A 13,773-nucleotide genomic window follows, 5' to 3' on the forward strand; every position below is an offset into this window, starting at 1 on the left:
TTATAGATGGACAAAGACCATCTTATTAGTGAATATTAATTTTGTGGCACCGTGACCAGGAAGATAATATATCAATTAACAGTCTAAGAACAAAGAAAAAGTAGATTTTAGAAAACCGTTTTCAAAGAGCTATAGGAGCTTTTAGTGAATGCTATCATTGTTCATCTAACGTCTTCAAACAAAAGAACTTGTAAAGCTAATCCATAAGCGGTCCATGTGGGCAGGTCTCTATCCTGCTGCATTCCAGGCACAGAGCAATCTCGTCATCTAGGAGGCACATGGTGAGTACTTGTTGAACGAATAAAGTGCTTAGTATCACTTTCACTATATTTGAATAAATGTTAAAACTAAAATTCAAAATTGTCTTCCCGATTCCTGATTATCTTCCTCAAAATTGGAGGAGGGTATGCGAGAGGGGAGGAGGGTAAAGGCTGACGCATAGACCTGACTTGGAGTAGAGAACACACAACAAAGTGCAGATGATGTGTTGTAGAATTGTGCATCTGAAACCCGTAAACTTTTGTTAACCAGTGTCAACCCAATAAATTCAATTTAAAAACCTCTGAGTGGTGTGCTTAAATGGTTAGAGCATTATCCCAGGAACCGAAGGGTCACAGGCTTGATTCCCAGTCAAGGGCATGTACCTGGGTTGCAAGCAGGTTCCATCCCTGGCCCCAGTTGGAGAGTGTGGGAGGCAACCAATTGGTGTGTCTCTTTCTTTCTCTCTCTTTCCCCTCTCCCTCTCTTTCTTCCACTCTCTCTAAAAATCAATGGAAAAAATATCCTTGGATGAGGATTAAAAAAAGAAAGAAAAAAAAAACCAAAAAACAACCCTTCACGTAGCTGTTAAAAAGCTTGATGTTTCCTCTATATTCTACTTTCTTCTAGCAAACATCGGTATCCTTCAATTTAAAAAGGTTTTTTTTATTTCCAGTAAGTCTGATGGTAAGCCAGAACAAAATTTTCTTTGAAAGGCTCCATAAAGACGGCACATGGTCTAGCTTATTTGTTGCTATGCTTCCCTCAAGTCTAGTTCATGCCTGGTTCAAATTAAGCTCAAAGTAAGTATTTGTTAAATGAATGTGTAAAAGTAACATTATGGCAGTTTGCCTTACCGCAAGTTCCTAACAGTTTATTTGATCCATAAGATACAGAATGTGTAATGAGTTTTGGAAGTAAAGAAACTAGTCCACGTTTCCCTCCACAACAGAAAGGGCTCCCTCTTCCTCCACCTCCTGAGCTCCAGATCCATTTCCTCTCTTGCTAAGCAACTGGATGCTAACTCCCATGACTGGGGAGAAGGAATGTGAGAATCCTGTTTTTTTCTAGGCCCCCAAGGCAAACACAGATCTACAGAGGTTTCTATGAATTTTTACTGTCAAAGTGGTCCTTTTATTTTTAAAAAAATATATATTTTATTGATTTTTTTACAGAGAGGAAGAGAGAGGGATAGAGAGTTAGAAACATCGATGAGAGAGAATCATTGATCAGCTGCCTCTTGCAACCCCCCCCCCCCCCCCCCCCCCGAGGATGTGCCCTCAACTAAGGTATTATATATGCCCCTGGCCAGATTCAAACCCGGGATCTTTCAGTCCGCAAACAGATGCTCTATCCATTGAGCCAAACCGGTTTCGGCAAAGAGGTCCTTTCAAAAGAAATACTTCAGTTGCTAGTGTAGGGAAAAAGAATGTTTGGGCTCTAGGCTAATTATTTAACCATAAATCTATAAAATTGTGAGGGAGTCAAATGAGAATGCATGTGAAAATATTTTGTGATTAGTGTTATAAATAGTGTTACATTTTTACATATAATCTAAATGACAGCCCTACAGATCCTGAGGTGAGGTAAGAAAATGAAAGCCAACATGGAAGTGTTTACTCATATTTCCTCTCTTTTACTAACTAGAACACATACTTTCTCTTCCCTTTAACAACCAGAATCTGTCCGTAATCAGAACATAAATATGGTGAGAAGTAATTCAGTGTGGTCCCGGATAAGGACAGGCTATGAGGCTAAGAAAGCAGGCAGGTCTCTTGTCAAGATAAAACGTTATACACTGTTCTTGTGATTATTGCACACTGAGAAATTCCCAAGGCTGAGTCAAGGTTTGAGTCCTATTCATACATTTTTTGTTTGTTTGTTATTACAAATAATACTATAACTTTGGATAACTTTCCTATTCATACATTTTTTGTTTGTTTGTTATTACAAATAATACTATAGAAGTGAAGTTTCTTAGGAAATAAATCAAACTTAACCTTGGATGGGGGTGGCAGTGGGGTGATTCTGGCATAAGGGGAGGAAATATTCATTATTTCACTACATTTCTAGCATTGGTTTATTATAAGTCTGACCACGTTTCTGGTTTTAAAAAGTTCAGTGAACTGTCCAATTGACTAATGATTCTCCTAAAAAGAAGATGGGATAATTAAATGAGGGATTTTAACATGAAACTGAACTCATAATACACTAAAGCAATTTTGACAGATACTGTAATACAAGTTGGCCATTTCAATTTCTCAGTCACAGAGAAAAATTATCCTACGGGTCTGATCTGAGCTATAACATGAGAAGTGTACACTGAGCGCTTGTCTGGTTACATCGTATCCAAAATAGTTTCTTTACAGATTTATTATATGTTCCTATAGACCTTTTATTGAGAATATACTTTGGAAAGAGTTCAATTCTTTTTTAATAGACCTATGTTATTCAAAATTATGTTACTGACCCAGTCTTTAGAGAAAAGGTTATTTACCTAAAATGCATCAAGGATGAGCATTTGGGAATTCTTCCATCATTCTTTAGGAAATAAAATAAATTTGCCACTAGCTTCTATTTTTAATTGGAAACAAATGTATGAAAAAAACAGAATGTGTGAAATATTATATTAACATGGAAGCTAAAACACTAAGTAAAAGATATTGCTTTTAATTAAAAGCAATATATTTCCATTTTTTAACACTGTTATACCTTAACGTATTTTTAAATCTGCCTATCTAATAATTGCTATATTTGATAAAACACATGACTTACGGCCTTTCACTATTAAACTCTGTGTCCACATAAGAAAGCTAATTTGAGTTAAAATAAGCCTTACAAAATGTTAATTACAAATACTGATTGTTACCTGGTTCTTACATCTAATTTGCATCTATTGATGATACAGGATAACTCAAAGAGGATGGGGAACCATCCTCTCACCCACACCCTGTCTTCAGGCGCCACATTCATATCGTCGCTTGTGTATTCCTTAAAAGCCTTCAAGAAGAAAGATAAGGTTATTAAAGGCAAAACATAATACCTACATTAAGCACATTTCTCTAAAACTTTAAAAAATGCTTTACAAATCAAAGTGAACAATTTGATAAAACAATAATTTATAAAAATGCTGGAGATTATAACTTCCTATAAAGAACACTGGACCAGAACCCAAAAGTTGGTTTCAGCTTCAACGCTGAAACCAGATTTCTGCATTATTAACCAGGTTAAATCAGGTTTTCATTTTTACCATTTAAATGGTTATGACACCATGTGGCCACACTAACCACCCTGGGGAAATGTGAGGTCAAATGAGTCAATGCATGTTTAGATAAAAAGTACTAAGCACCCCATAGGTCCATGTCAGTATGTATTATAGTAAAAATCTTATTACTAAATCTATGCTGTATTGCTTCTCCTTATGATGGTTATAAAGAGAGACTCAAATATGTGAATTAAAGTTGGCAGGCAGGTTGCCAATTCAATCTTTTTACTCCAGTGCTGAAGCCCACAGTCAGCTTTAGTACTGCAGACGAAACACAACAGGTAAAAGCAGCACAGGAATGGTTAAAACACAGGCTTGGGTTTGAGCTCTAGGTCTCCTTAACTAGCCCTGTAATCACAGACACGTTTTTTAACTTCTTTGTGCTGCAGAATCCTTATCTGTATGGGAGTGGAATTGTTATGAAAATGAAACCATTTAATACAGGTGAAACACTCAGAAAAATACTATCAGTACTACCCATTATGACTCAGAATCAATTTCAGATATTTTTGCGTTTATTGAAAAATAAATGCTTCATAGTCTCTTAATTTCCAAATAAATGCAGATCTTAGACTGGGAATAAAAATTCAGTAAAATTTTGTTTACAAAGTGACACTGTACCTGAGGTCTGTCAGACACGTATTTTGCACAATGGCGAATAAGTCGGATTGCTTCCATACTTGTGTCTGGGAAAGCTGCATTGCATGCAAATTCAGATAAACACTTCACTGCATCCTGGAAAGAATCAATGGTTGCTGGAAAATGTTTTTCAAACACAAGGGCTAAAAAAAAGGGAAAATGTATCAAAGTAATTATAACATCAATTATTCTTAATTGCATCAAAAAATACATCAACCTCTGGATATAATGTGTACTTCCTAAAGGTTAAAGGCTTTGATGTCCAACAGAGAAGGGTTGAAGTCTGTGGTGACCACCTACTTGACCGCCTTGAGGAGTAGAGACAGAGCAAGAAGTCTGTTTTGTTTACACTATAAATCCAGCAGCTAATACAGTGACTAGTACACAGCAGGTACTATATCAACAGTTGTTGAGTAAGTGTACAAAATTATGTTTAATCTCTCTGTATCTCAGTTTCTTAATCTATAAAATGAGAATCACAATATCCACAGGATAGTTGTAAGAACTAAATAAAATAATGTTAAGTAAAAATGCTTATTTCAAATAAACACTCAAATGATAACTATGATGATGTCATTATTCTTGATGTTGATCATCATTATAATCTTCCAGATAGGTATAACTTACATTTTAAAAAAATATTTATTTTATTGATTTTTTACAGAGAGGAAGAGAGAGGAATAGAGAGTTAAAAACATCGATGAGGGAGAATCATCGATCAGCTGCCTCTTGCACACCCCCTACTGGGGATGTGCCCGCAACCAATGTACATGCCCTTGACCAGAATTGAACCTGGGACCTTTCAGTCCGCAGGCCGGTGCTCTATCCATTGAGCCAAACCGGCTTCGGCTAACTTACATTTTTAATATTTTATTCTCCCTCTCAGTCAAAGTAAAGTGGGTAAAAACAAAGATTTTGTCTTAAGGCTCCCTAGCTTTGAATATCAGCTCTTTCACTCACTAGTTCTGTGCCATTACGAAAATACTTAATCTCACTGGGCCTGAGTTTCCCAACCTATGTATTAAAGAGGGATGATACTAAAGATACTTATCTCATAGAGTAGTTGTGAAGACTGAAGAAAATACATGCAAAGTTCTTACAGTGCTTGTTATGTAGTTAATGTCCAATAAATGTTAACTATAATATATTTATCATTTACTCTGCTTATGTAGTTAAAACTTGGTAAACTTAAAAACCATAATAGGCCAACAACGTTATATTTGAATTATCTTCTGAACACATTATAGTTTGTTTCATTCATTCATTCTTTATTTTTTTTTAAACTTAAACACAGTTAAAAGAAATACTCACTGACAATGTGCCCTGTTGTTTGGAATGCAAGTTCCACTATGCTTTCATCTTGATCGGATGCAGCTAGATGAAATACAGAGAAAATGTTCTTCCATCCAGACCGAATGTTAGCAGCTTGAGAGTTCACCATCTGTGCTATACATCGCACAACCATATCTCGAATGGTTGGAGACCTAAAATATCAATATGATTTCTTGAATAAGCATATAGATAAAACATCAATTTTCTTTCCCTTTTTCTTGTTTTTCTCCCTGCTGTGAAAAATAATGAAGTATTTTTCTGCTATTAAGCAATTTAACAAATATAATACCTGTTCCGTTTCATTATATGCTCAAAAGGTCTTAAGAAATCCTTCTGGAATCTGAAATTAGCAAGCTCCCCTTTCTCTAAGAACTTCATTGACAACTGTCTTAAGGAGTCTACTGCAAAAATAGCTACGTCTTCATTAGGATTACAGCCGACCTGCAATGGCAACAGAAATAAAGGGTGCTAATATCAGCAGTGAAAACATAATTTTTTTTTTGTTTTAAAATAGTGTATTATTAATAGCATATATAAGTAAATCCTACAATTCTTTATAAAAGCACTAAGTGTTAATAATATTTCTCAATGAGAAAAACATTATTTTAATTAATTACTTAAAACCTAGAGCTAAAGAAAAAAACAAGACTCAAAGGGTTTTCCAAATTTAATCTTAAAAATTGCTTGGAAAGAAAAATTCTGGATTATGGTAAGGAAATTTTACACAATAAGAAATAATATAGCCAAAACCGGTTTGGCTCAGTGGATAGAGCATCGGCCTGCGGACTGAGGGGTCCCGAGTTTGATTCCGGTCAAGGGCATGTGCCTTGGTTGCGGGCACATCCCCAGTAGGGGGTGTGCAAGAGGCAGCTGATCGATGACTCTCTCTCATCGATGTTTCTAACTCTCTATCTCTCTCCCTTCCTCTCTGTACAAAATCAATAAAATATATTAAAAAAAAACAAAAAAACAAAAACAAAACAAAATGTAAACTATATAAAATAAAAATGTTCAAATTTCTTAAAAGAATATAAATATAAGCAAATCCTATAATTATATAAATACCTTATTAAAATGATCTCCAATAACTTCCCAAATTCGAGACCACTGCAATCTTATTCTTCCCATGTTGTAATATGATATTTCTACTATTTTTTGTAGACTAAACATTCTTGGATGTGTAGTGGAAAGTAATTCATCCATAGACACAGCACAGAGCCAACGAACAAAATCCACTATAATATAAATAGATTTACAATTTTTTAGCTTCATGTTCAAATCTTCTAGCCAACTAGTTTATAAATGAAATAAATGTACATACTTACCAATAGCATTTCCATCTAGCCTTGTAGACCCTGTAAATATTCTAAAGAAAAAAAATAACCCCATGATTAAAAAACGAATAGCCTGAAAAAAACATGTCTAGTCTCACATCTATTACATCAATTCAAATGTAACTACTTTTATTTGTTTTAAAGGAACTAAAGAAATCAGGTAGTCAAATGAAAATTTTTTATTATTCTATACTTTAGTAACTATAATTTGATGTTCCTCCCTCTTACCTTTGCATTCAGTAATATATTAAAGAATATATGGTTCTAATTTTATTAAAAATTTATAAAAACTAGTTATCTTATGAGACTCTGAGAATAAGAATAAATTAATTTGTAAAATAATTGGTACACTATAAAACAGAAAAATTTTCAATCTTTTCCTGATTATCTACTAACATTAGCAAAGTTTTAAAATGAAAAATTCTATTTAATTTCTACAAGTAATGTATGTTTGATTAGAAAATTCATTTATGTTACATTACAAGTGATTTAACAGAACCTTGCAAATAGTCCCCAACAGTTTAACCAAGAAGTAGCTAACTGACATTTCTTAGGACATTCAAATACTTAGTGTTAAGCTATGCTGTCCAGCTTTGTCCAGACTTCACCAAGCTCTGTTTCTGTGTTTGAAAGTTTCATAAAAGACTTCACTATAAATATATTAGTCCTCTTTTTTAAAGTCTGCATTTTTATCCATGCACTCAAAGGGTTTATAACTAAGGGTTTGAATGTGACTTCCAGAATGAAATGATATTTCTCAATTTAAAATAAACACCATAAGATCTGCATGGCAAAAAAGAAACCTTAAAGGCAGGAGCAGGTCAAATATTAAACTTAGAAGTAAAAGTAATCATAAGTAATAGTAACAGCTACCAATAATCACAAGGTGGGTATTATCCTGACAACTTAATATATCCATTCAAAATAATAACCAATACCTGGGAAATAGGTACCATTATGCTCTCAATTTTATGGACATTTCCTAAAAGTATCAAAACTAGTTAAGTGCTGGAGCCAAGATTCAAACCAGTTGAGGCTGACTCCAGAGGCCACCCTCTTAACCACGGCGCTACATTGCCCCACACTTACCTGAGCAAAACATAATTTAAATTTTTAAAATATATTCTAGTTTTTTCCTGCATCCATAATATAAATGTTCTGAGTATATTATACTGTTTTAATCTTAGTGCCCTTGAATGCTTATGTTTGTGTTCTATCAGAGTAACAAAAACAAGACTGCGAAAACTACTTAGAAACTAACAACATAACTCAGAATCTGACCTCCTGCTAAAGGAGTATCTTAAGATTTCCCATACTGCTTTTCTCAAGAGAACAAAACAGTAATTCAAAGATCTGGCTAAAAACACAATCTGGGAGAAAATATAGGAGTAATAGGGTCCTATTTAATTCAGTGATTTAACTGGATCCAGATATTAACATATACAAAGCTTCTGTACAAAGCTCTCACATGAACAAAAAATGAAAATTGCTGGACTATGCATTATATGTGTCATTAGCCAATTTATCAAACTACAGGTATCCCCAAGGAGCAATGTATAAAAACAAAAGAAAAAAGCAACCCACACTAAAACAAGAGTCAAAACTAAATAACATAGGAGAAACAAATGAAATAACAACAACAAAAAAATGTTTAACTGAGAAAGAGGCAAATGGCAAAAGTTGAAGGGGTAAAAAATAGAAACAGAAATGGAGATTATATACAATTAGAGGGGATATATGCAACTCTGAATGCAGTGAAACAATGGAGAACAAAGGCCACAGAGGGGTTTCAGCAGCAGTGAGAGGGGCCCTGTAGACTTAGGTGATGATGGAAGGCAGTGGAAGCATGCATTCTGGGAAAGCACATTCAGATGCGACTTGCTCTGGAAGCCTGAGGAGTGCCCTATTTCTAGTAATGCTCCACTACACGTAAGGGATATGTAGAGTACAGTGGTCTGTGGAAGCATTTAAAATTAAGCCTGACTATACTAAGGCAGGAGAAAAAAGCTAAGTTTCACAAAATCAGCCTTTGAAATAGATTCTAAAGTCCCTAGAGGAAAAGCAAAAGACAGTAGCATGAGATTTTGTGTGCCAATACTAAAAAACATGTCCGGAAATGTGAGTAGAAAAATAAATTTGATATATTACTGATTCATCCATATCGTGATAACAACACAACAATATATTGATAAAACAAAAGATTAACCAAACTTGCAGATGCTAAATTTAAAAATGTTAAACTGTATGTAACACACAGGCAAAGTAAATTACTATATATGTAAAAAGTTTTCACAGTGAAATATTTGAGTTAACGTTATTTCTTATATCTCCCTGATATTTTTGAGCAAATGAAGTGGGGGGTGAGCTGTATGTATTTTCTAAAAGGTGACACTTTCTAAAAGTGTGAGATGGGCCAGTTTTACAAAGCTAGATCTGATGCGCCTCAAAAACCATGGAATTAATTGTTTTTTTGTTTGTTTTTAACTTTTAGAGAGAGAATCCATTCTGGGACAAAAATCCCTGCAGTTTAGTGATACCTATAAAATTGATCTAGGTTAGCAATGGCTAGCAAATTCTTCCCCAGCAAATCCTAGAGGATCAGGTACTCCAAATTAAAGTGCACATTATTCTCCTAAGTTCTAATGGATTTCTAATACCAAAAAAGTGGAGATAATTAGGATATATCATTAAAAACTTGAAGGTTTTTAATGGAATCAGCAATTTTTATGTTGATTAAGAAACAGAAGCTATAAGTAATTAAGCAAAGAATTATTATTTTTATTTTCATTTCCTATATTTGTCAGAAGAGATTTTTCAGAAGAATAGGCCTAAGAGTAGGAAAATGACTGTTTTTGCTGGACAAGTAGAGTTTTCAAGGATGATACCTGCTAATATTCTCACCACTGTCTTGAGTTCCAGGGCAATATCACTTAGCTAGCTTATAGACTAGAGTCCAAATTTTACATATGAATATAACCTCAGATATCTGAGAAGAAATTCAGAAGAAATTTAATGAAAAATTGAATTGTACCACACAATATAATCTTATAATATATAAAAGATGTAGCTTTTGTTTGTATTATAAACTAAAATTTAAATGTTGAGGTTTTATATAAAATTGGACATTAATTTTATGTTTTCAGAAGCCTTTGGTGATGATGAGTTTGAGAGGACAAAGTACTAATAGTACTTATGCTAGGATACCTGTGAAACAGTATAAATTATTAAAACAGACAAGCATATTATCTGTTCAAATGAGTGACATGTCTACCTATAACAAACTGAGTATTTGTATAAATCAGAACTAGAAATGGTCATATAAAGTGTATTATGGAAACAGAAATAGTAGGTAAAATGTTGCCTCTTGCCTAAAGCGATTCCCATAATGACAGTGAAGGTGATTTTCTGGAAAGCAAGAAAACTACTTGGAAAAAAGCTAACCTGATAGCAGAAAGGCAGACATTATACTGCTCTAAAGTTGCATATGCAGGTAAAGAGGTTTAGAGTGCACACTCAAGACATGCTGTTTAACTGTACACCTTGGCTCCATTCTTCGAAACTATGAATAAAACAATTATGAAAATAATGAAGACCCAGTTAGCCTGGTTGTGTTATGAGCAAGTCATTTAATTTCCCCATGTCTCAGTTTCCTTATCTGCAAATTGAGGACAATAATACTCATCTCATGAGGCTACTAAAGGATTAAACTAAATAATATGGTAAAGCACTTTGAAAAATACCAACCATGTGGTAAACCTTAATTATATAGTGGGTATAAGATGACACACAATCTTTCTTCATCCCTCCCAAGAAAAATGCAAATAACCTCCTTCCCCTAATAAAAAAGATTGCAAGTGGACATTAAGATTTTCAAGGATAAAAGTTCCAGGGAGTACTTCCAAGTACTGGAACACTCTAGTTCTGTCTGTACTTAGAGCAACAAGTTTTATCTGATGCAAAGTAAAATAATGGATTAGCATAAGTCTCAAAGCACCAAAACAAACAAACCAGTAAATATTAATTACACTTACACTTTTGAAAGTGCCCATAAGAAGTGGCAAAGAAAAACAATTTAAATGTCAGATTTATAAAATGTTAAGTTTCAATTTGGGGGGCATTCATCTGGAAAAAACTAATATTAAAAAGAACACTAAATGTTCTACATACTGGAAATTTTAGAAATCCGAAAGAAAGTAAATATTCCCATAGTAAAATAAACCAGAGTATGGATTTTCTTTTAAAAAACAAACTAAAAATGAGGAATACCTGGTAATGTCTATACTATACCAATTTCCAAGTCCTTTTCAAAGAAGCTTATAATGAGAATTGCCAGCAAATCCCTTCATTTTACCCCAAATGCAGTCCTCTATCAGAAAGAGAAAGTACATTCTGTTTCCCAATAGGGATAACAAGGGGAATGTTTTCTAAACAGGAAATAAAACATTTGTGCTCTTTTTCATCAAGGTTATTATTTCCTTAATGCCCCTACTATCTACTGTAACTTACATTATCATCCTGTTTCTTTCCTATATTCTATAACCTAAAATGCAAAAGTATGTGCTTCATCATTTAAATTATATCATATTACAAAAGAGTCTTACATTACTTAATGAAAGTTTTTTTTAGTTGGTCCGAAGGTTGTGGGTTATTGTTAAGCTGATTAAAATTTTCTATTTACTACTGTGCAAAAAAATATCTAAATTCGACAGAATTAAATGAGTACTCATTTGAAAAGGGAATAAAGTGAGTAGCTTACCTATCTACAGCGACAACAACACTCTGAGAACTGGTTTCTCCAATGGATTCTTGAATGCTTGCTATCTGCTTCCAGTCCACATTCCCTCCAACTACCACACAAAAGAGAGTTATCTCAGTTTGAAAATAATTCCAAATGCTGGAAGAACACACTTAAGAGTTCTAAAATACATTTCTGAAATCAGTTATTTTCCTAATGAAAGAAAGAATGCAATGAGTGAACAATTCATTTGGCACCAGTGACCTTTATCAAGACAAAAATGTGCTTAATGAGCTATACTAATTAGTACACAGACATGGTTATAAAGATGTAAACTGTGTTTGCAAAAATTATACAAATTAAGGCCACTAAGAATTTAGAGCACAAAATTAATGACATTAGGCATAATTACACTTAATGTTTAAGAAAGACATCACTTGCTCAGGTTCTGATACCCTCTAAGGATGACTCCCACGTCCACATAACCAGACCTCCCCTGTCATTTAATCTTCAGTCACTGTTTATAAATGCTTATTGGAAAATTTAGCTATATGTTTTAATATCCTCTTATTCAAAAGAATATTTTATTTCCCCAAAGCACTGGTTCCATATGTCAGACAGCAGAATAACAACTTCCCCAAGTTTTCAAACGCTTAACCTTACAATCATCTTTAAGATCTTTCCACTAGTCATTAAATCTTGCTTTTGACCTGTTTTCATTCATTAATTTTCATTCCTACTCAGTTGAGATGTTTATAATTTCAGGCCCAGATAATTGAAAGTTTCCTGATTGCTTTTCTTGCTGCTAATTTCCCTCCTCTTAAATTTCTCCTCCATTCTCTTGCTAGATTAACTTTCCTAAATCATCAGCTTCATTTTGCTTACTATTACTTTCAGATAAAGTATAAACTTTTTAACACAGCATTTAAGGCAGTTCCCTTTAACATTCTAGACAATACTGTGTATCTATTTAGGGCATTCCCTCAATTAAAACCCTATCTACCAAAATCCAGTTTGAGTTCTCAATGAAGGATTCCTATCTATTATTCTAATCTTCCTCTGAACTAAGCATTTAAAGAAATATAACTGAAATCAATTTCTTCCATATAGTTTGATATAAATTACTTTGGTTGTGTTAATATTGCCTTCTCAGCCAGATAAAAAGGTCCCTAATGTTAGGAACCAAGACAAATAATTTTTTTTTTTGTATTACCCTACACTTCACTCAGTATTAAGTGCAAAGCAGATGCTCAATAAATATTGTTGACTTGACTGACCAGATACTCAATAAATGCCTTTAAGAATGGAAACATCGTAGATATTTTTTAAACCAGCTGGACTCAAACTCTATTCTAGCAACTGAACAAAATAAAAAAAGATGTCCTGTTCTCAGGGTTAACAATTTACCAGGAGAGACACAACTTACAACCAACTTTAATACAATGTAATGATTACTACTTCATGACTGAAGCAAACTAATAACATATAATACAAGTTTTGTTAATATAATTAATTTTGATGGAATAAAGGAGAATGGGAAGTTTTCAAATATGAAATATTAATTTAAGTTGGACCCAGAAGAATGATCATGTGGGAAAGGAGACAAGAGGAAAAGCAATTCAGGTAGAAGGTGCAGCATATATAATGTACTGGAAGTATGCAAATGAATCAATCAGATAAATATATACCCAGCACTATTAACTTGGCTAAAATGAAATACTTAGTACATTAAAAATTGGGTATAATTTATATTGGCGCATAACTTACTTGGTGTAAAAATTAACTCTTGGTACATAAACTAATACTTGGTGCATTATTAAATGCTGTTAATAAAGGATATCAATTTATTTAAACACACACACACACACACACAAACAAAACAAAACAAAAAAACAACTTCTAGCCTTAATTCTGATGAGAGCATCCTGTTGAAGAAAGCATCTGTTGTCTGAATAGGTGACAGGCCACAGATATACAGGGGTGAACATCTGCTTCAAGGGATTAACCAATGAGATAGATGGCCTGAAAGGAGGGCTCTGCCTAATGGGGCCAAGTCAAAAGACTGGCTCTCTTTTGGATTTAGACTCAAAATTGAGAGACCTGATCTATCAAGAGTGAGTGGAAAATGGGGCAGGCCAAAAGAGGTAGATGATATAAGAGAAAGCATGAAAGAGGTAGAAGAGTATGTTAGTTACTTGAATGGCTTGGAA

At 33.8% G+C, this 13,773-nt stretch overlaps 1 protein-coding gene across 4 annotated transcripts in view; it reads right to left on the bottom strand.

Moving 5' to 3' along the window:
* Positions 1-13,773, bottom strand: part of ARFGEF1 (ADP ribosylation factor guanine nucleotide exchange factor 1) — a 93,189-nt gene that overhangs the window by 15,692 nt on the left and 63,724 nt on the right. For all 4 annotated transcript variants that reach the window (XR_006741585.1, XR_006741584.1, XM_036437030.2 and 1 more), the window contains exons 23-29: positions 11,585-11,675; positions 6,820-6,860; positions 6,560-6,729; positions 5,784-5,935; positions 5,474-5,646; positions 4,145-4,305; positions 3,128-3,258 (exon numbers count right to left, since the gene is read on the bottom strand). Coding sequence is in view for 2 of the 4 variants with exons in the window: in XM_036437030.2 (XP_036292923.1) it covers positions 3,128-3,258; positions 4,145-4,305; positions 5,474-5,646; positions 5,784-5,935; positions 6,560-6,729; positions 6,820-6,860; positions 11,585-11,675 (919 nt within the window). In the remaining 2 variants the exon portion in view is untranslated. The remainder of the gene's footprint in view (positions 1-3,127; positions 3,259-4,144; positions 4,306-5,473; positions 5,647-5,783; positions 5,936-6,559; positions 6,730-6,819; positions 6,861-11,584; positions 11,676-13,773) is intronic.

The sequence above is a fragment of the Pipistrellus kuhlii genome, unplaced genomic scaffold (genome assembly GCF_014108245.1).
Source record: "Pipistrellus kuhlii isolate mPipKuh1 unplaced genomic scaffold, mPipKuh1.p scaffold_m20_p_14, whole genome shotgun sequence".
In the NCBI taxonomy this organism is placed as follows: Eukaryota; Metazoa; Chordata; class Mammalia; order Chiroptera; family Vespertilionidae; genus Pipistrellus; species Pipistrellus kuhlii.